Here is a 24026-nt window from a genome sequence, read left to right as displayed (position 1 = left end):
CATGACTACTGTCACCATCTGCAGTGATCAAGGAGACCAAGGTTTTTTGATGTTGAGCTTCAGACCATATTTTGCGCTCTCCTCTTTCACCCTCATTAAAAGGTTTTTTAATTCCTCCTCACTTTCTGCCATCAAGGTTGTGTCATCTGCATATCTGAGGTTGATATTTCTTCGGCAATCTTAATTCCGGCTTGGGATTCATCTAGTCCAGCCTTTCGCATGATGAATTCTGCATATAATTTAAATAAGCAGGGAGACAATATACAACCTTGTCGTACTCCTTTCCCAATTTTGAACCAATCAGTTGTTCCATATCCAGTTCTAACTGTAGCTTCTTGTCCCACATAGAGATTTCTCAGGAGACAGATGAGGTATCAGGCACTCCCATTTCTTTAAGAACTTGCCATAGTTTGCTGTGGTCGACACAGTCAAATGCTTTTGTGTAGTCAATGAAGCAGAAGTAGATGTTTTTCTGGAACACTCTAGCGTTCTCCATAATCCAGCGCAATTTGGTCTCTGGTTCCTCTGCCCCTTCGAAATCCAGCTTGCACTTCTGGGAGTTCTCGGTCCACATACTGTTTAAGCCTGCCTTGTAGAATTTTAAGCATAACCTTGCTAGCGTGTGAAATGAGCGCAATTGTGGAGTAGTTGGAGCATTCTTTGGCACTGCCCTTCTTTGGAATTGGGATGTAGACTGATCTTCTCCAATCCTCTGGCCACTGTTGAATTGTAAGGATTACTGAGGCAGTATATGTGAGTACTGTACTTGAAACTCTCAAAGGGTTACTTTTGGGTGAGACTTTTAGTTGACTGAGATGCCATGAATAGTTCGATTACAAGATGATGGTTTAGGGCTCTGATTTAACACTGCACAAGTGCAGAACAGGTCCGATCTACGTATGTTCACGTAGCCCTATAAAATAAGGTGCAATTGCACTTAGCTCCTTGCTACAGCTTCTAAATAGATGATTGGCACAATTGTACTTTGTTTTACATGGTTATGTGCACAAGCTCCTGCTGGTAGATTGTGCTGGAAATCATGTGTGCTACTTGTTTGCACACATAATTCCCTGGCAAATTGTGGCGGTGTGTGCACACGTCTGCTTCTTTATGCATATGACCCCCCAACCTAAATATGCATTATATCATGGGAGAAAGAAGGTAGAAAAAAGCCACACAAGTATAGCTCCTTGGTTTTTAGAACACAAATACATAAATTTTTAATCTGAGAAAAATACAAAATGAAACCATGTACAAGTTATGTACAAACCCTTTTTACAAGACAATATATTTATCACTGGATATTACATATGACAAAGTCAGGTAGATCATTTCTGAGCACCAGCATTTGCACACTCTCTTTCTCTCCCTCCAATCCTTAAACAAACAAACAAACAAAACAAATGATGAAGCCACACTCCTTTTTCTTGATGAACTTTGAGTTAACACCCCTGTTTCCCCCCCTGTTATCCCTTCGGGAGAAACAGCTGGCTAAGACAGATGCCTCTGTAAGTCATAGTCCCATATTTGCTTCATTGCTGGGCCGTGGGGAAAATGGGTAGGCCACCTTTGATAATTCACAATATTTCTAAATCTTGACTGCAAGGTTTTCATGACAAGCCGTTTAAAATTTGCCACTTCTACTACACATGTACGTCATGGACAGTATCCCAAAGGAGAAGTTAATTTTTCAAAAAGATTGCTTTGAAAATGTAACACAAGTCTACTAAACCTCACCTTGGAAACATCTGGTGACTTTTCTCTAATTATTCCCCCCCCCCCTGTTTTAGTCTATCTTCCTAAACTGCAATAAGATACCAAACTAGTGTTTCTCCTTAAATTTCAATTAGATGTGTTTGCTCAGTTTTCTTTTCTCATTTGAAGGCCTCCAGACCATAAATTAATTGGGAATGAACCTTACCTGGGTGAAATGCAACATGCAACAATAGCTGCCACAAAGCAATATGAAAGTTTGCTTGCCTCACAAACCCACTGGGAAGCATGTTTGGGTGATCAGTGCATAGAGAGTGCATTGCTGCCAGGGTTGAATGCTTATGCCTGCTCTTGGGAGGCACTTTAGCATGGGCAAAGCACTCAGGAGTGAGGGAGCCTGACAAAGTGAATGCAACTAGGCAGGCTTAAGAGTGCTTCACTGGTCAGTTCTCAAGGGTCATTTGCATGTAGGTTGGCTAGGTCAAATTTGCAGGAAACAAGGCATGCTTGGGACCAGTAGTATCAGAGGCAAGGGTATTTCTTTGTGGAGGCTGTGGAAATGTGACGCGTGGAAGTAAGGGAAAACCAGTTACCCGGATGCAGCACAGAAGCAGGCTGCCCCTTGCACAGCTGCATCATGCACATCTGGCCCCGTTGGTCACGGGTGTGATTGGTCTTCCTTCCCCATGTACTGTAGATGGAATGGTACAATTCTGCAAAAAGGGGGCGATTCTTTAAAGTGTAGGACAGCTGGTGACCTTGGCATGTGCATGCCGCAAATGGAGCCCTTAAACTGCTGCTACTGTGTGTGGTGTACTTAAATCTTTGAAGACCCTATAAGGTATTTAAAAGGAGGAGGTGGCCGGCCCCGCTGTGAACAGTGTCATGAATGCTCAATTTTGAAAGCATGGATCATTAACCCACTTGTAAGTTATTGCTGTTGTTATGTGGCGAGTTCTGCAGCTTATTATTGCAAAGTACTTAAGCACGTGTTTCTGCAAATAAAGCCCTCAAGTTTACCCATTTTGCTTGCCTCTCAGTGGCATCCACCACACCAGATTAATAGTTAGAAGCTAATACTGTTTTCTGAATTTCCTTTAAAAGTATAGTGAAAGCTTTCTGTGGTTGCCTTCTGCATTACTGCTAAATAGTGTGTTTGAGGAAATACCTTTCATCCTTGCATTCTCACCTGCTTCTGCTTGCTTTACTCTTTATCCTTAGCTGAGTCTCAAGAAAGAAAGAAAAATGCACAAAGAAAAAGTCTGCATTGGCAGGGGCTGAGGGGAAATGACATAACTTCCGCCTTACTTGTGTTGCTCCTACTAGTTCCTCAAGGCAACTGGCAACTTGGTTCCCTATTACTGTGGCCTCTTTCTCTAGATCTAGAATGGCTAACTCTTTCATATACCCTGGATGGAGAGAGATCCCATAGCAGTTTCTTCCCCAGTGATTCTTACTAAGTATTGCTTAGAGGGAGCTGAAACAAATGAAGAAAAGACTCTTCTTCAACTCAACTCAACTCAACTGTGAATGAGAGTGCAACAATTAAAGTGAAAGAAGCAGCTAATTGCACAGTATGCACTTAAGAATGTAAGATTCTCTTTTAGTCCATTTAATCCAGCCTTCTGTCTCCAGCAGTGACCAAACCCCTATGGTATACATAATACAAAAACAATCAGGGCACAGTGAAGATAACCATCTGACATTGTTGTTTCATCTCTGGCATCTACTAATTAGAAGTATGCTGTATCTTCCTTTTTTTTTTTTAGCTATCATGGGTTATCAGCCACTGACAAACTTGTCATATGCATTGGTATAATGTTGAATCATAGACTCATGTGTGGCTCTTGGAGTCATCACACCTTATGGTGCAAGACCATTAAGAGGTTGACTCTTGAATTCTGCTATGTGGCTGGTGTTCCAGGCAACTTCTGAAATTACAGGTGCATAATTCAATGGGATTGGGGGAGACTTGCAGCTCTACTTTCATTAATTGTCATTTTCCACCACCAGAGCTGGAGGATTGACTGTCTAGAGGCAAGTCACCTATGTGCAAACACTTTCCCGATATTTTTCAGTTCCAAAATTGTTTAGTTTTTCATTTCATCCTCATTCAAAGCACAGAAAAACATTTTTAGACTTGGCTTTATTCTTCTCTGATTATTATCACTAAGCAGCCCATGAGCTAGCGTGTGCAGATATTCATAGTGTGTAACTGATGGCACAAGGGGATAAGAAATTGAGATCATGTTTGCAGGATAGCCATGTGTTTGTGATCCTGCCTGTGTAGTAGCCAATGCTTGTAGGCTCTGTGTGTATGAGAGCCACCACAAGGTAGCTGCAGAAAAGCCACCTTCTGTTGAATATAAACTTGTGGGTCACTCTTTAGCCAGACACCACTTATCTGACTTTGTTTAATTTCTCTATTGCCTAGACAGGAGCTGGTGGGGGTGGAAGGCAGGGGGCCCAGCAATAGGTGGCAGCAGAGCCAATGGCAGGCAGAGCCAACAAATGCAATTTCCATCTTCCTTCCTGATAAGTTCTACAAAAGCAACACTGAGACTATGGAGGATGAGGATGACAGCAAGTGCTGCCTCTTGGACTAGTTATGTACAAGAAAGGCAGGCAAATGCGGGATGGCTGAGGGACCAGCCTCCACTGTATCTAGATTTGTAGGCCCACTTTGCATGTAATGTTTAAGAATAAACCTTTTTATAGCTCATGGTTTGTCGGGAGTGAAGCATGCCATGAGCTTGAGTTCAGACATAATGATCCCCCCCCCCAAAAAAAGGTTTAGCCCTGGATTGGCTAGGTGTTGCATGTATAACTGGTTGCAGTCACACATAAGTCATCATTGCCTGATGTATTTGATGTTATTTTTTTGGGGGGGGGATACTATCCTGGGGCATAGTCTGAAGGCACTTGATGATGCAATTTTGCTGAAGCTAAGCAGGTTTGGCTCTTGTCAGTGCCTCTATGAGTGACTGCCTGGAAACCTCTTGTACCATGCCTTCAATTCTGTTATGGAAGGAAGGTGGAATATAGATGTAAAATATCACTGGTGGAACTGATTGGTTCACGCATGAAACTGCCCTCATATGAAAAGTTCCAATTCTCTGAGGCTGCATATTAATGTGGAACAATGTAGTGTGTGATCCAGGCGGGCCTGACCAACTGGGAATGCTACTGCTATCATGGAAACTGTTACCAATGAAGGCTGAATTGCCTCTTCCCCAGGGCTGTCTGTGTGTCCTCTGTATGAAATGTATTAAAGTTTTGTACTCATTCTGCACCAAAAAACCTGAACTTCTTACAAATTGTGCAAACTAAGTACAATACTTCTTCCAGAGTTTCCCTCATTCTGCATGTGCTATTTTGCAGTGTTTGTTATACTTATTTGCTAGACCCGGAGAAGAGCAAGGAACTGTGTTTAAAGGCCAATAAAGTCCCCCTGCCCCATGCTGATTTCTGAAAATCTGTTTCAGCCATCCTCCCTGTTGAGTGAGATTTAAACAGACTTACCTATACCCAGAGACTTTCAAATATACCTTCATAGCAATAAGGGCTAGATACTTGTTTAAAATAATATATACATACATCCTAGAAAGTGAGCTGAGATTCTCAAGAAATTCTATCTATACCTAAGGCCACATTTTGCATTTTTTTCTCAACCCACTGAATTGGAGTGCATTACACAAGTCCTTGCCTAACCATATTCAGTCATTCAAAGCTATTAGCAGTCACAAGAAGGAAATCGTAAGAAAGCTTCCACTATAATTCCAATCTGTGATCATCTTTGCATGGGCTTACTGTATTTATTTACAGTCTACACCTGGACCTGCCCAATTCTTAATAAAGATGCATTGCAGAGCTGAGCTATGAGTGCCACTCTCTATTATTTCAACTTTATTGTTATAAAACTTTCTGCTTTATGTAATGTGGCCAAAGAAACAGAATGGTGAGGGTTTTTTTTCTTCTTTACAGGTAATTTAAACTGATTTAATTCCTGTTCTTTGCTCTCAAAGCAAACAACCACTTGGACCCAAAATTGAGCGAATTCTCTTGGCATTGAGGCATATTTCACTTTTTTGTGTCTTGCAGTTCATGAATGAAAAAGGAGTACAGACTCAGGCACAATCCACATGCGTTTGCACAACCTACACAGGCTGCAGTTTGGCCTTTGCAAATGGTCTGGGTGGATTGTGCCCTTTGGGGAATTTTTATTTTAAATGACCTAAAGCAGGCATCCCCAAACTTTGGCCCTCCAGATGTTTTGGACTACAATCCCCATCATCCCTGACCACTGGTCCTCTTAGCTAGGGATCATGGGAGTTGTAGGCCAAAACATCTGGAGGGCCGCAGTTTGGGGATGCCTGACCTAAAGCAAAACCCAGAATACAAACTGCAGCCTGCCTGTAGACTTCTCAAAGCTAAAAACCCACCTTGGTTTTGGGTATTGTGATATGGGTATAAAACAAACTGCTGTTCGTTTGCTCTTTGTGAGGAAAGTGATGATATAAGTACTTTTGATAAGCAATCCAATTCCCCATACATTATATTCACAGTTCTTAATTTCCTCTCTCTTTTGAAAAGCTAATTCTACAAAACATAATGACAAAGTAGTCACAGTCCAAGAAGTCACTCCGGAATTAAGTCTATTAGGTGTGAGTATGAATATATTTGTACTGCAGCCAGTAGACAAACATTAAAGCTGAGATAGTTTTTAGCTTAAAATAGTGGGTTATATAGTGGACACCTTTATCTGCTCAGTACTCGTTTGATTCACTGATATTACTCTAATGATAACAATATCACAGAATGTTTAATCTCAGCGGGTTTTTTTTAACAACTTTGCACAATTACAAAGCCTAAAATCAGCTTGTGTAGTGGAATCTGATGCCAATCTCTTGCCTCAGCCTGATTGTGTCCTCCTTCACTTCAGGAGATCATCTGCCCCAGCTCAGCTTAGATCAGCAGTTCGTAATTTAAACCAGAGAGAGTTGCTAAATTATTTAGAGCCTCAAATGCTGGAGTGACCATATATTGCAGCGCAGATATGAAACATCACCATTTCGTCTGATGGCTAGAAAGCTTGTTGGCCGTTTTGTAGAAAAAACTCCTGGCGACCTTTCCTACAGGCCTTTTTTAAAAATATTCTATTGAATACATTCATTATTCTTTGTTACTACAGTTATGCTTGTTTTGTTGTTACCTTTAGGGGCAGAGTCCCAAAAGCTTGGAAATTAGAAGTTTTATTTCTACCACCTAACAAAGGAAGACAGAAATTAGGTGGCTGCAGCATAGCATGAGCAGTGCCTGAACTACATTGTTTACATCACAATTAGAGCTCACCTAATATCTGGATGTATTGCGATTGGGAGGCTGGATTCGGCTTTTGCAAACACGAGAGGCCATTGGCAAGTTGTGATATGGAAATTAGTTTTGTCACCTTTCGGGCTGCAAGACCGGAACTCCAGCTTATCTTCTGCTAAACACAGGTCCTGGCATATATTATGATCTGATTCCTTGACTCCCACCCCTTAAAAATCAAAACAAAATTGGTTGGGATTAAAGGCCTCTAAATCTTGGTGATAAACTTGAAATTTCCATGCTTGACCCCTTTGCACCGAGATGTGCTAATCATAGTCAACATGAAGCAATGAAGGGAAGCAGCAATTCTTCTACAGCTTTCTGGGTAGTCCCCATTATTCTCACATTTATTTGCTGCATTTTTGTTTTATGCTAACGTCCGCTACTTTATTGCCACTATTAGCCATTTATGTGATATTGGACTATCTATTTACCTGTGAGAAAGATGCTCTGTGTGAACATCTGTAGTAACTATTGGAGCAATCCCATGCATATTTACTCAGAAGTAAGACCCATTGTGTTCAGCAGGGATCACTTCCAGGTAAGTGTGCACGGGACTGTGCCATATGGTAGTAAACTAATGGATAATTTCAGAATGAAGTTAATTTTACAAAAATATGACGTTTCCACTTCTTTTTCCAAAATAAATATGCTTCAGTTTATTAAGAGCTGGTGTCAATGCTAAACAAAATACACATCTTCCAGGAAAGAAACATTCTAGTATGCTCTTCTTTGTTACTTCTTCTTTGAATTACTAAAATACAACTTGGACCTTTTTTAAAATACATAATTTTTTCTAATTACATTTTTTTCTTTGTTTTGTGACCATCATTCTCCTGAAAGACATGAAAAGGAGCAGGAATATAATATATATATTTTGCTGGAGTCTGACCACATTTGTAGCTGTTTTGTTAAGGGAAAATACTTGACAGTGAAATAAAGAAAAAAATATATTTTCTTTCTAATAAATAAAAATAATTTAGAACGCTAGAGGCTATACATGACTGCTTTGATTATGTTGTTTTATAAATGAAATAGTTTCCAAAATACATGGAAGCAAATATTAAAGGCAGACAAACAAAGATCTGTCCACTTTGCTTTCTGGCAAACACTTGCCTTTCTTTAACTTTTCCCACCAGTGGTTCGGCATGAAAGAGGAACAAATGTCACATCACCATTCATGAAGTCTGTCAAGTTGTTGTTTTTTAAAAAAATAGTTCTGGCCTTCTGTGAGTCAACATTCATCTTCAACTTCTCTGATTGGTGGTATCAAGCTGCTTGTAGACTTATACTGATTGATCTGATTGGCCATGTGTGTACTCATGGGCTTGATTTGAATGTTTCTGGGATAGGCATTGTCCGGCTCATCTGTAAACCATTTCTTTTCTGCTAAAGAGCAAAATGGATAGAGAGACAGAACAAGGGAGGAGGAAAAGGAAAAGTTTAATTAGTGCCATGCCAAAAGTGGTTGAGAAAAGTGCAAGGTGTGGGCGGGCGGGGGGAGCAATCAATAGAAAGTGACTTTGAATAATGGCTAGCAGTAAAGTGCTGTAGATTTTATAAACCCAAGAACACTGATTAGAAGAGAGGGTGGAAAGTTTGCAGGCTTGAAAGCAAAGGGTTAAAAAGAACTGGCAGGTGACTGACTTAATTGTGGAAGGTGACCAGAGCCTTTAACTTGGTGTCAGAAGTGCTGCGCTATGTTTTACTGTGATTAGTGAAATGACTAGTGATTGGCTTTTAGAAAGGCACTTCCTGGTTTAAATAAGAACTGAAATGAATTTGCTGCAATACATTTCTCTCAAAGAGTCCCCATTGTGACTTTCTTTGTCAGATACTTTATGAGCGCTTGATTATCTGAACAGTGTTTAATATTTCACAGATGATTTTTAGTACTCGAGACTAATGCACCACCAAATCTAATGCGTGCCTCAATTTTCAGAACCTTGAAACAAAGTATTTGCTGGCGAATGTGCATTGAATCTAATGTACACTTTAATTTTTGCAATGTAATTTGGCCAATAAAGGTGAGCATTAGATTTGAGTAAATACAGCATTAGACAATACACATGTTATTCAATGGCATCAGAAAAATATGTAGTGTTTATTGGGGAATTAATACATGGTGGCTATATCAGATAGCTGACATAGTACAATGATGATGTGCAACAATATCAGTATCTGACAGCATCTGGTAGAGAATGTATAATGGAATTTAATAGATAGATGACAATTCATGAGACTTGTATTTCATGTCTGCCAAAGTCAAATTAAGAGACACCAACATGTCCAAATCACAAACATTTCGAACTTTGAGATTAAAAATTGGCGTTCAAAGTGTGATTTATATTTCAAATGTGAAATGTCAAACTCAGAATCTGAATGGCAAAACTGGAAAATGCAAAATTCAAATTGAATCAGGGCTGGGGCTACTGTATTCCCCAGCGTTTATTGACAAATAGTTGCTGCTGGCTGTTCCTACATGACCTCCTTGGTAGTTATCCCAGGCTTTGTTTACCCTGAATACAGTCATGAGTAGCTTGTTTAGCACTGACAAAACACATCAGGATACCCACTGCCCCTTGTCAAATTACATATTCTCTAAATAAGTACAAGTTTCTAAAATCACTATCAGGTTTGAAGGAGATTCTGCTCATACAGTGATGCACACAGAGGGCTCATTCCATGCAATATGGAATTCTGCTTTTTCAACAGTCTCTTTTGTATAATATTGGTGGGACAGTTAGTGTGTAACTTCATATTTTACTAAATGCTGATGTGCAGCTTGGAACTTAGCTACCCACTCTGTGGATGTTCTGTTGAAATTATTGGCTCAAAAAAGTAGTCAAACAAATTTTGGGGTGCGATCTTACGATCCCTGGGAGCTACAGGGGCCATAGGATAGATCAGAACTACCTCTCCTACTCTGGAGAGCTCTGTTGAAAAAGGAGATTAGCAGAGGAGAGCCTTCCCCTCACACTGCGGCTGGCTCTTCTGAGACACTAGAAGATTCCCAAATGTTTCCTGTCCCTTAACATGCCCCCAAACCAGGAAGAAATCGAGAAATGCTTCTGAGACTGTCTCCTCTCTGCCCGCTATGTCTCCCATTGTTTCCAGTGGGAGGGAAAGAGAGGAAGTTAAGGAAGACTTTATTTGAAGCTTGGAGACGGATGGAGGAATAAAAAATACCCCACATCCCTCTGCCCTGCCAGTTTGAATCCAGCAGAGGGTGTTGGTTCAGCTGCTATTCGTCATTCATCCACACCCCGAAAGACTGGACTGTTAAAATGCATATTTTGTGAGAAAATATATTTTTTCATTATGGGGCAGTAGGGGAGGCAGATTACTGTGGGAAAAAGAATGGAATGGGTTTGTGAGATAACATAGGCACAGGTGGCAAAGGTCAAAATTAAGACTGCTTTCTCAATTCCTGGAATTGGGGAAATGGGCGTTTAAGGTAGGAGCAACTATTTGAAGGCATGGCTAAGAAGCTCTGGGAGGGGGGAAGTGAGCCTTATTTCGGTGAGTAGGTGGGTGCCTCTATCCCCTCCAGTATGGGGATCGTTGCTGCAATGGTCCTTGCCAAGGCACCCAACCCCAAAACAAAATTTAACCCATATGGGAGTATCCACACTGTTCCCATTTAGAGGAACTCCTGTTGGGTTCCTTTGGAAGCTTCACACAAAGAATTGTGCATGAATAAATTGCCATGATGGTAGTCAGCCCAGTTTAATGTGAGGCCCACAGAAGTCACTCCTGAACACTGCTGCAGATACATATTGATATTACTGGTACTTTGGAACTGAGCATAGTTTCTAGAGAATGTGTGTTATATTTGTTAGGTGCCCAGCTTAAATTTATGTGCTAGAAAATTAGCTGACACGCTGAGGTTTTATTCACCTAGTGGCTTGTTATGTATAACTTTATGTTGCTTGTAGAATTTTTTTACTTAACAGATTAAAGACTAAAAATATCCTGTTATTTAAAGAAAGGCACATTTTGCTTTTTCTGTCATATATGTGTTCAAGAGTAGGGTAGGCTTCCTTCCTTTAAAAAAAAGGAAGCATGTATGATTCTGAACCAGGTTCTTCACTCTCTAATTAAGTTTGCTCTGATGTGAACAGATTGGCTGATAGGAATTCATAATGTTAAATCCTGCACAGTGAAGCTAACTGATTGAGTGACTTAAATTATTCTTCCTGACAAAATGATAAAGTTACAGTCTGTTCTCAGATGATCTACAGCTTGCCAGACTCCTACAGCTTCTTTCTATATTCATTTATCTTTTTTGTCAAGCTGGGTTTTATACACACACATATAGCCATAGATCTTTTAAAGTCATCAGAATATCTGAATTGTTAATGAGGCTCTAAGGGAAGGGTTTCTGACGGGCTGGCTTCAGAAAGGTTGTAGGGGGTGGAATTCTGGGAAATGCGTACACATCAAAATAATTTCAGCTCCATTTAAAAACCATTTAGTTCAAGTGTGACACATGAACCATTATGCATTTGTGGAAACCAATTTTGTATGATCTACGATTAAACTAACCTTTCAGAGAGGTGTTAAAATGCACTGGTTCTCATGTTTTAAAAGCCTCACAAGATCACATAAACAATTTCAAACTAACAGTTTTTCAAATACTTGGTATTTAAAATGATATTGAGAGAAGTTAAGTGTTTGTACTTTTTATCTCCCTCGTTTGTTATTACTTTTCGTCAGATCTGCTGCTTTACAAACTCTGCAGAAGGGAGAAAAGCGGGGGCAATTGGTCTGGTCATCTGAGTCTGCTCCCACTCCCTCCCCACAAAGGGGCAATCAGTTCCTGGAATTTTAAACTTGTATGTAGCATCTATTTGGGCATGTGTTTCCTTCTGTTGTATTTGATCACACTCGAGCACTGGTGCAGCATGAGCTGCCCAGAAATAGAGGAGTGCTTGCTCCCATGGCCTAAAGATGACATGTGTGCATACTTTTCCTGAGACATTTTGATGGTTGTGTCAAACTCCTGTTTGTTTCCTTTGCAGTTCCTCAAATATTCTCCCAGAGCCTGACCTCACATTTTGGTTGAAGCGAAGTTTGTCAGTAACACTACTATATTTCTAAGAGTTCTGCAAGAAGAAGGGCACAGACTACTCTTTGTCCAACGATAATCAAGCTCAGGTAGGCAAGCTTTGATTATTTTGGAAAGCTCTCTGCATTCTAGACATGTGCTGTGAAATTGCCCATTAGTTTGTGGTTCTAATGTGGTTCATGCAAAACCTAAATGCAACTTTCTTTTCAGAATTCTGTTATTGGTTGGAATAAATTACACTTTATTCCCGCAGCAATCAAAGGGACTTGAGTTAGTTGTGATCATGACTAATTTGCCTCACTGGTTTCAATGGGGTTTAAACTTGATGAACTTACACAGCAATCCTATACATGTCTACTCAGAAATAAGTCCCACTGAGTTCAGCAGAGCTCTGTCCCAAGTAAATTGGTATAGGATTGCAGTCTTAGTCTGGGTACAACCCAAAGCAAAACACAATCCAAATATGTCCCCCCAATTCAGTCCTCGATGTCACTGGAGATTTAAGTATGGGCTACCATTGGAGTTTACTGTGCTTAACTATGACTAGATTGTACTCTTGGGGTAGTATTCAACTTTTACTCTTAAGCAGACCTGTTGAAATTAACAGACCTAATAGAGTAGATCAACTAGTATTGATAAACATGACCTAAGTAAAACTATGTACCCCCCCCAAAAAAAGTATAGCTAGATGAAGGGGTCACGTGTGTATAGAATGCCACTGGATGCAGAAACTTTTGTGTGGGAGAGATAAATATATACCGTAATCTGCTGCAAATAGCTTGCAAGTAGCAACTTTCATAGCAGAATGTTTACAATGATAATAGCAATGTGTGTGTTTGTGGTGGGGTGAATTACATTTCATGCATTTTTTTCACTCCCTCTAAATGGCATATTTAAAGTTCTGCCACCCCCATGCCTGTTTGTTTGGCAGGGAGTATTTTATATGCAGTTGGTGCCAATCAGCTTGCTGGAAAGGGAGAGTGCTCTCATTATAGCTGAACTGCTTTCACAATTCCTGACTTGGTTTTCCCTGCAAACATGTTTCATGGCATGAACGATGAGGGTCTGAAAAAATGAAGATGCCCAGCTAAGGTTTTCATCTACATTGCTTCATAGCTGTAGGTTGTTTTCCCTCCTGCACTCTAATCTCACTTGTAAGGTTTTATGTTCTTGAGTTTTCTGTGGGCCAGATGAGGTGAGCATGCAAGCCACATTGCCTATGTGTCTGTCTTAATTCATGCATAAGGCAGGGTGTGTAGCTTCAGTTTTAAAGAATTGTGTGGGTGAGGAGAGCTGAAACCTTCCCTTTTACCCAGCTTCCACATAGGAAGTGATCCCGGTTGAGAAAAAAATGAATGCTTAGCTGGTCCCACACAGAAGAAGGGGGCGAGGGTTTCAAAACTCCTCCCCATTTCACTCATTTGGATGTTCAAATCACATCTTTAACTGTCCTGCTTTTTGCCAGGGCCATGTTTAAACAGACATGATTGCCACCATCACCACTACGTAGTCTAGCCCTGAGCTTGGGAAAAACCATCATGTTGTAATTGGGGAACTTTCTGACCCAAGATTAGGGCTGGATATGTAAATGTGCCTCAGCTCAGGATCCACATCCACCACCTTTGGTAGTGGATGGTGTAATGGTTCTCAAACTTTTTTCACACTTTTAGAATAAAAATTTTCTTGTGCCACACTGATTTTTTATTGATAATAACATTGGAAAACACAACTAGGCTTGTCCTCAGCTTCACTTGATGCTCTTGCTCTCAATTTGAAAAGATATCTATCCATAATCTGCAAAAAATGTAGATAGATAGATACTATATCGTGCTGAAATGTTTAAATGTTCCTTGTATTGTCCTTGAATCTTCCCACCACACTTGCCTCCTGTCTCATAAGTGTGGCATGCCACACCCTTTGAGAATCACTGGTGTACTGGGACTGTGCCTTTCACCTGACCTCTGTCAGAGGTACTGCAATATACCAGGCTATAGAGGGGCATGGCAGCAATGATGTTGGGGCAGTGTAAATGCGCTGGCATGAGCACCACATTGGCTCTACTCGTGGGTTTGCATCACACCTGCCATGCAGTCGCCACTCACCCACCCATCCTGGTCTGCTGCAGCTACTCGGCTGGCCAGAGGTCAGTTGAACAGTGCAGCCCAATAATGTTGTACCCTGCTTACCAACTTTTTGTCTTCACAAGTTTCCCAAACACAGTTTACAAATGGACACTTTCTTATTACCACCTTGCATTTTAACATCAGTTCCAGTTTTCCTGCAATCGTGGTGTTGGAGCCAGAGCTATACCTCCAACTTACACGTGAGAGGTATCAGACTTTGTTAACGCCAAGGTTTGCCGATACCCCCAAAAAACTTTACAGAAAAACCTAAGAGGTTGAACCCATCCCTGTCAAATAGCCCCCTGATAACTCGGTGGCATGAAATGTTGAATGAACGAAACGAGAGAAACAGAACTGGATGGAAGGGAGTCTGGGATAAAATGTATGGACCTAGATATAAAAAGGATAGAAAGAATCATCTCATTGTCTGGATAGATCAATTTCTGGTTCCCACTGAAAAGCCATTTTAAAATGTCCTGAGGGATGGGAGTGAGAGCTGCTCATGAAACCAACAGGGAAAGCAGAAATTTTGATCTAGCTGAAACAAAGCAGAAGTGTGTTCACCTCCACCAAAACAGGCTGTGGAGGTCTATGCATACTCAGTGGGCACAAAATGCTCACTAACTGTTGCGGTGCAGAGGGAAACCTGCATCTGGCTCAATCCTCTGAACAGCATCATTCCATACAGCAACATTATGTTGCAGGGCCCACTGGTTTACATATCTGTTGAAATAGCAACTTGCACGAAGTGTGAAAGGACTTCACATGTTTGCAGCATATTAAAGTCAATTCATGGCCTAAATCCTCTAAATTCAGAGGGGGATAACTTAAGCATGTAATAGCTCAATAGGATCCCTGCTTTTGTATCTTAAAACCAAGTATGTGTCCAGCCCTTACAGTTTTAGTTTGGAGATGTCCTTAGCATTTTGTGCCATTGTGGTTTCAAAATAAAAGCAGTTGGGCAACACATCTGCCAGTCGCAATTTAGCCATCATTCATGTAAAGAAAAATTGTGGGAATAGATGTTTGTGTTACTAAAATATGCAAAACAGCTGTGCTCCTCAGGCTCATGAAGAGTTCTGCCTTCAATGGGCAACAAGTTGCCCATTTCTGATCTCAACATAAATGCCCACCCAATCCAGCAAGGGAGATCCATGTGCATAAGCAGGCAGTGGACACTGACCTGGATGTACACCTGCAACCAGAGGCGGACCTAGCTGCTCCAGCACACAGAGTGGCACACATGCTGTGCACCCAGGGGCGGGGCTAGCCCCCCACGGGGGCAGGGGAGCGTCCGGGTGGGGCGAGTGGTGAGCATCCGAGGGGGGTGGACACTGCCTGCGGCGAGCGTCCCAGGGGGTGGGGCGGCAATGTCACCCCCCTCAGGGATGACACCCGGGGCGGACCGCACCCACCGCAACCCCTTCCTCTGCCAGTGCCTGCAACCACACTGCACTGATCATCTGGGGCTCTGTGAACATTGCTAGATGCAACTTTTATTGTGGATGTCTCCATCTTTCAGCACATCTCCATCCCTGCCCTTGGCCACCACTTGCCCTTGCCTTCTTGCATGAATAAAGCTCAGGGTTTTTTGCTTGTTTGTTTAAATGTCTCTAGTATTAGAACTTCTAGTATTAGAAGTTAGGCACAGTCACATAACATTTTCAGCATGAAAGAAGGCTTGAGGACTTCCAAAACCATGTTCTAGCATGCTTACTGTTCCTTTTATTTGTCCTTTTCCACTGGTTTGGAGCAGCTTCATAGAGTCAGCTGGCTACTGCTGCAGTGTCACTCATTTTTTTTAAAAAAAATTCTCTCCTCGCCACCACCAAACAAGCAAGTCAGCATCAGTGAGGGCAAACAAAAGTTAACTCAGAGTGAAGGCAATGCTTCCCAGCTTGCTTGCTTGCTTGCTGGTGATGGGAGTTTTTAATGGTGCTGCAGCAGCAGCAGCTAATCAAGGCTGTGAAGATGCTTCCATTTGCCACCCTCCCTGGAGAGAGGAGCCTGTATGTAAAGTGGATTTTGTCCCCTTTGAGCCCCAAAAATAACTATGGAGGAAACCAGGGACTGTGCTAAACTGGTTCTGGTTAACATCATGGGAAAGAATGTGACCTGGGGTTCAATAAACGCCCCTTCTCAGCCACAAATCCCATCTCTGTATCACTGCAGATTCTTAATACCCTTTGTAATTTGTACACTGTAACCTCTAATTACAGTCCAAATTAATTGAAGGGATGCCTGTAGGATGTAGTACTATTTCAAATGGGAGATGGCAGGGACAGGAGGGAATAGTAAGCACATTATTTGGTGTGTGTTTCTCATATAATTTTCACATCTGTTTTACGTTACCGAGCCTTACGTGCTTCAACACTTTATAAACACCTGGGCCTTTATTCAAAGACAATGTTTTCCAAATGAGTAAACAAACCAATAAACAACCCCATGCACACTATCTCTACTAAGTGAATCTACTTGTATATTGAAAGCAGGGTAAAAATGGGTGGTGATATAGGGCACAATTAAGCAAGCAGAGTGGGCTGATACTATTTCAGTGAATGCATGGTGTTCCTGTGCTGGATCTTGTTAAAAGAATGGAAAGGCCCTACAGCAGCAGTATTTGCTGAATGGAGCCCCTTAGAGGCCCAATTTAAGCAAGGCTTTCCATGATAATTTTGCCTCAAGCAGAACATTTTCTGGTCTTTTTTTCCCTTTTCTTTCTTTCTCTAATACAAACACATAATCTACAATGCTCTCCATTTTAGATATACAATTATGCATTTCCTCTTTGCTGTGTCAAATTCGTGTGACAACTGCTTTCATATTGACATCCCTTCCATAGTTGGAGGAACCAGGTTGTAGCATTAACAGAAAAGCAGGTCTGATGGCAAAGCAGCATATGGAATCCCCACCCACAATCCCCAAAGTGAGTCTAAATAAATTAGTAACATAATATCAAGTCAATATTCACCACTAGAAATGGGGATAGGGGGAAGAATGGTGGTGAATGTATACTGGGTGACAGAAGTGGGGAGATAGAGTGACAAGACAAGATGGCACCACAGGGGGGGGGACACAGTTTCACCAAGTGAGCACCTAGTTGTTCAGTTGGGGGGACGGGACACGTGCAGTTGGAAATGAAATGCAAGCAGGTGATAGGGTAGAAAAAAGAAATCGCAAATGAGAGTTGAGCAACAGCAGCAGCAACAGCCAGTTTACTTTGGGTTTAGAAACAAAGCCAAATAAATAAATAAAATTAAAATAGACATTACAACAAATCTGAAATTAAAAAACAAAAAAACTGAATCAAGTTTGGTAACGTGGTTTTTAATGTGTCACAAGTTTCCACAAGGACAAAGTTATAGAAGGAAACCCCACAGCAGTTTTCTAGCTCATGCAGAACCATCAATTGTCATACCTTGGCCCATTCTATTCATCCTTGTCGCACTTTAGAAAGAGAAGTAAGCTATGTAAGTTTTACAACGCCTTTAAACTGTCACGCGTTCCATTGAGCACTTTAACTGGCACATCCTCGGTGTGTGTTAGAGAATGCCTGGTGGCAAAGATCAGGACCTTCTTTTGCAAAACTGTGCAAATTTATATTCAGGGTCCAGCACAATGAGTTGGCAGTACTGCTTTGGTCTTACAGGGCAGAGGGTGAGTGGTTGATGGGGGCAGGGACAATAATAGTCTGAAACGTTTTCCAGTAATGCCAACTTGCAGTCACCCTTCAGTATGTAAGACTGGGAACTCCCAATCAGGATTACAAGTAAGGCGGAAAGGCTTTAGGCATTGCACCAAACCAGAGGTGGTCAGTAAAAGTGCTTGGCTTCATTGTCAATTCACACAGCAAGCTTCTATAATCATCATGCTTTCTGGGGGAGGAGAGGGGAGGGGAAATATCTATATAGCAACTCCCCACATCCCCAATATACTTTCTAAAACATAAAGCACATGCCAGGCAACCAGCTAGCTAATATTTCTATAAAGGGAAGGGATAGGACAGAGGAAGTAGGGAACAAGGAGGTGCAGTTGCAAGGAACTAGTCTTCTGCAATGGATAAATAAGGTGGTGCAGGGCTCCAAGGTGCAAGCCTGATAGTTTAGAAACATGTTCAGTGAACATTCAATCCTGACTCCATTCCTTTTAATTCTCTGCAATGTTGTTAGCTTGGCCAGTATCTTGCTGAATTACATTATTTAAGCCGTTTCCCCTGAAACTAACGACTAGGTCTTACTGACAAGTAAATGGGTTATGCACTAGATATGAGCTACTAACTAGCACAAAGGGTTGCAATATGTCATTTCAAAGAGCTTTCTGACTGTACAGTGATTCCCCAAAAATGTTCACTGAGTACAAAAGCAGATTTAGTATATTGGGGCGGCCCTGTGCAGGATTGTTTCTCCACATACAGCCTGCCAATTTATGGGCAGTGGCATAAGCAATAACACACCACAAATCCCTCACATAGCCCTGCCTGCATTACAGCTGGTAAGTGAGAAGAAATCCCTGAAGTCTCAGCAGGGCCCAGAAAGCATGGGGATGATACCATCATGGAACCTTCACTGAATGGACAAAAGTTTTTTTTGCTGCTGGAAGGCAATGTTAACAGGGCTATTCCCAATTATAAGCATGTCTGCTGCTCTAGGAGCAGATTGTTGTTTTGTTTTTGTTTTTAAAAAAATGCATCTATTTTTGAGGGAGTGCAAGAGAGAGACAGAGAGAAGCACATTTCTAGTTTTATTCCAGGAACAATTGTTCCTCACTACTTTGGGGGATTCTGGCTTACTAGTTCTAAGGCAGTGGAATCTTGCAACCCCGACTGAAGGTGTTAGCAGTAGGCAGTAATGCAAGGCAATCTGTTATGTGCATTATTTAAATCCTTTCAAGGATTTAAAGGGTATGTTTCCATTAAGTTCAGCAGGTGCTATGCAACAGCTATATTATTATTTACCTTGTCTAAACCCATCAACTAAAGCATGACCCCATATTTTCCTGTTTATGTGTATGCAAGTTCTTTCTGGGGGTTTTAATAGAACACAATTAAGCTATCAGAATGGGAAGGGAGTGCGCTGATAATAAGAGATTATTGATACGTAAAGTTATTTGCTCTTTTCTGAATAATATGAGCATGAGCCTTTTCCATAGCGGGGAGGATTTATACCCCATTTATTCTGTACATAAGGTGACTAATTCACCTTATTAATAGATATAAAAGTCTGAGGGAAGAAGATTCTAATAAGCTGTATTCAATATTTATGATACACATGGCTTTTCTCCCCAAATGTCAAAAGTAAGAGAAAATAGAGTTATTCATGTGGCAGTATAGACAAAAATTAATATGCAATTAGAACATTGTTTTAAAAAGTGGGGGAGGTTAAATAATTAGAACTGAAGAACTACAGGCCTAGTTATTTATTTTAGTATTTTTTGTATTAATGTGAAAAAGGCACTCATTCTCTCTCTATATATATTTTTAAAAAGTCCTATGTGCAAGAAACACCCTGATATTGCTTTTGTATAAAAGCAGGTGCAGCAAAACTTTATAAAATAGTGTGAGGCTGGTTCAGCACAAAAAATTGACCCCACCCCTACAGCACATTTATTTCATGCTTAGAAAAGTAACCACTTTGGGGTTGAATTCCATTTGTGTGAATTATTTCACGCAAGTGCCCCTTTTACCACACCAGCCTTGCATTAGATAACTTTCTGTAGCTGAACTACAAAGTCAGTAGTCACACTACATGTGGTTTAATCTGTTAGAACAGTTATGGTGGGGGAGTTCTTCACATCTGCTCTTAACTCCTCCCCCCCACCTGCTCTGCGTCATAAATAATCTTTGGTCTGTCTGTTTCATTGCTGTTGTGCTTAAGGGTTTTATGGTATTGAAATAAAAAATGACAACCACATGCACACTGTTATACATATGCAAAATATGTGTATAAAAATGGGAACTCCACAGGGAAGGGCTGGGGAGAAGAGGGAAAGCTACTATTGGACACACCAATTGGGAGGGTATGGGTGGTGGATACAGCTTCACACACGGTGGGAGTGGGTACACGTATCAAAGTCTATCTTCCTGCACGTACTTCTGCTTTTCCCGAGAGTCCCTGGTCTTAGTTCGATTCTGTCGGTTTGCGGTTGCTGGGATAGAATGAACCGATGAGCTCTTCTTGCTAGACGTATAGGAGGAATGGGAAGAATGGGAGAGACTAGCCCGGGACTGGCCAGCATTGTGGTCGTACTGCATCAAACAGAAGATCCAGTCTGTCGGCACAAGCTCAAACTCATAAGGTGGATTGGCTATAACAAAACTGAAAAAGAAAAGAACAGTGGTCTTACTTCCTTCTCATGAGGATTCCATGCTCCAACCTCTACACAAATAATATCATCAGCTTGATATTTTCACGCTGAAAGGACTGGAGTGAGCTTCTATAGCACAGTCATGGCATAGGTATCTGATAAAGGTTGCAGTAGTGTTGTGGGGAGCTGCTTTTTCATGGATCCATCCCACAGCACTACAGTAAAGGTTCCCAACAACATGTGTGAGGGCCTTGACGTTGAAATGTTCTGCTAGTGGAATCGAATGTACTGCTGGTGGAATCCACAGAAGAAACGAGTGTTTTCAGGGTAGTGGTGGTGGTGGTTCAGCAAATCTTTGGGTTATATTTGTCAACTGGAATTTGAAGCAAGTTTGGAGAAGCCTTCCCAAGGCAAAACATCTAAGGTACTTCAAGAGATGCCGGAAGATTTTCAATGAGCCTGTTGTAATTTCTCTACAGGCTTCTGCACATCTCTCACCACCAAAATAATGCAACATCCTCCCATCTTAATGCATTCAGGGAAAGGATATTTGCATCAGCACACGTGACAGAAAACAGCTGAGGCCATTTTCAGTTCAAATGGTGAGCAGCACTGATGTGGCTTAAACATTTGGAGGGTGCCAGGTTTGGGAAAAAGTGTCTTACTGCAGCCATATCTGTAGGAAACAGATCCAAAAGCTGATAGGTAGGCGAGGAGATTATTATAAAGTAAGAAAAGTGGGCTGAACAAGTAATTTTGTCTTGGAAGCAGTTATCTGTAATACACTAATGTTTGTGACAGCCCCCCCCCCCCTTGCTGGAATATGCTCTGCCACAGTAGGCAGGTTGGGGCAGACATCTTGTCCTGCAATCTGTGACTCTGTTAATCAGTGAGGAAGATAGACTTCAGTTCAGATATTTTTGTTTGTTTGTCTCTGAATCCTATCCGCTGTAAGTCATACCTTTAGCCTTCCCTTCTCGCTAATTTCCTTCGCCCACTTCTCTTCCTTGACCCTCTTCCATACTGTGAGTTTTAACTTATTGCTATATCTCATTTGCTAACCTGAGAATTGCAGGAGCTTTAAATCCTGTGCCTCCTTTGGAGGCAAAACAATTGTTAAGAGGGAAACAGAATGGGGAAATCTTGTATGTGTTTGCTCACCGGTGGTGTTTGTTCATTTACTTTATCTATTTAAACTAGCCATATCTCGTGTTTCTACCCAACAAATGTACAACATTCAAATGTTGAGAATATCAGATACAGCCATGTCAGGAATTTAACAGTAATAATTGTTGTTGTTTTTTAAAAAAGTTATCCTCCCCTTTCAAAAGCCCAAAGAAACAAAATAAGTTTTACCTGCTGCTGGAAAAGAAGAAAGACATGAGCTTCTGGGGGAGGGAATTCTAGAGATAGGGCATCGCCACAGAAAATGCCTGCCCCTAGTCCCTGCTTGCCTCACCTCTGACAATGGGGGCATCCAAAGCTGGGCTTTTGATGACACTCTCAACACACAAACAGGTTCAAATGAGAGAAGGTACCACTTCAGATATCTCAGTCACCTTTGCAACTTTGGACTAATTGCTTGGGGTTATTTGGAGCGAGGAAGGGAATATATTTTCTACATCTTCTAAAAAAACACATGGCTTATTAACAGTTCACTCAGTAGTGAAGTATTCAGGTGCATTGTGATCAACTGGTGTAGTTATTTATTTATAGTTCAAAATCAGCTTGTTCTACTAGTACATTAGGAAAAAATGGAGCTGCTAAAATAATAGCCTTTAGGCTTTCAAGTTACCGTATATCCTCAGGTTTGATCTGGGGTGGGTGGGTGTGAACCCAAGAATGGTATAATCTTTGCCCATATTTTTTTTCACTCTAAGACGACTGAAGGAGTACTTTTATGCAGGGCTATCCTATGCACTAGGGTCTCCTGATAAACATGGAAGTTCACTATATTCAGGAAATGATCAGTGGTAGTGAACTCGCATAGCGAAAAAACCATGGGATGCTTCATACTTACAAAATGGGCTTAAACTCAGTGAAGCTTACGACTTCCAAAGAAGCATGCAGTAGCATATGCACAAATACTTCTACCACCTTGTTTGAAAACAAAACCTAGAGGTATAAGGCAAAGCTATATTCCAGAGCAAGGCCGTTGTGTTCAAAACATTTTCCTTCAACATCCAGCCTCCCAATCCCATAGATTTTCTGGGGAATTGTGAATGCTTGCACCTGTCTTACTAACATTAACCAACACTTGGTGCTGTGGGGAAGTTTACAGGGACAGTGAAAAACAGCAGTAACGATAATGGCTGGGCAAAAGTCTTAAGTTTTGCACATACCGCTTAGTGCATTGGCTAGGCGTGCTTTGGTTGAAATCTCTCAATCGGTATATTCCAAAGCAAAGCATATTGTATGTTTTCAAAGCTTTACAAAACAAATCTCCATAACAACCACCGTCCTAGGAGACAAAAAGAAGAAGAAAGGAATTAAGAGGTTGTTCTCCACTTCTTTCCCACCCCAACCCTTCAGCCTCCTTTGCAACAGTGATAATGAAAGGATGTATGGAGGGGGATATTTTTTAAGTCCATAGTTCTATGCCAAGGGGACAAGGTGTGAGGCAATCTGTTGTTTACTTGTCATGAGTGAGAAACAATTAGTCAAGGAGCTGTCTACCTTAAATATTTAATCTTGAAACCAGCTAATAAATGTGTGCATGGGAATGTGTCCAATCCCAGTGGTTGTTTTGCCCCCCTCCCAAAAAAAAAACCCTAACCTGAACTGAGAACAGTGACTGACTCTTATTTTAATTGAACATGTAAGCTTGGGGCCCAGAGAACAGCTATTCCACAAATTAAGAGCAATGTAGTCTGAACTACTGGATGATTAAGAAGGTGTGACTTTTCCTAACTTGCTCAGGTCTTGCAAATTACTGTGTCATATGGCTCAGTTTATTTAACTATGTTGTCAATTTTCACCAAGATAGTTTGGATTTCTCTGGGGAGATTAACACTTAGTAAGTAAGAATCACCCCCCTTTCTTTATCCCTGAAAAAAAAAGGAAATTAGAGAAGGGGGATGTGTGTTTTGATAGGTGGCAACTGAAGTTGCCACCTATCAAAATTGTCTTTTGTCTCTGAGCCAAGCATTTGTTTTGATTAGGGGACTCAACTGGCATTCAGTATGGCAGATACAGAAACTGGTTCATATATATATGACGAATCAAACTACCAGCTTCAGTATCATCTGTATAAGTAACAGCAATATGTGACCCACACATACTGAGAGAACCATGGGGGTAGTCAAACTGGTATTTCACAAGGATCCAATTTGTGCAGTGGGGCAGCAGGGTTGCGCATGTGCTTCCCACCTCACATAGAATGTAACGTTTATTTAAGTAAGTACATGGGCATTTGTGTATTCCCATTTGCGGGATTATCCCTTCTA

The 24026-nt window shown here is 41.2% G+C and overlaps 1 protein-coding gene across 6 annotated transcripts in view; it reads right to left on the bottom strand.

The window, feature by feature from the left end:
• Positions 1 to 3442: 3442 nt before the first annotated feature.
• The window catches only part of LOC118096077 (calcium-activated potassium channel subunit alpha-1), a 550308-nt gene continuing 529724 nt past the window's right edge, over positions 3443 to 24026 (bottom strand). For 3 of the 6 annotated variants that reach the window (XM_060275028.1, XM_060275026.1, XM_060275025.1), the window contains 2 exons: positions 22923 to 23041; positions 16649 to 20591 (listed from right to left, as the gene is read on the bottom strand). In XM_060275028.1, the coding sequence (XP_060131011.1) occupies positions 20342 to 20591; positions 22923 to 23041 (369 nt within the window). In that variant the 3' untranslated portion in view covers positions 16649 to 20341. Of the gene's footprint in view, positions 5948 to 6091; positions 8473 to 16648; positions 20592 to 22922; positions 23042 to 24026 lie in introns of those variants that run through there. The other 3 variants (XM_060275027.1, XM_035137303.2, XM_035137304.2) reach the window with 3 other exon arrangements.

Source organism: Zootoca vivipara, chromosome 5 (genome assembly GCF_963506605.1).
Source record: "Zootoca vivipara chromosome 5, rZooViv1.1, whole genome shotgun sequence".
Lineage (NCBI taxonomy): Eukaryota > Metazoa > Chordata > Lepidosauria > Squamata > Lacertidae > Zootoca > Zootoca vivipara.
The sequence above is the reverse complement of the archived record's forward strand: the minus strand, read 5'-3'. Positions and strand labels throughout refer to the sequence as shown.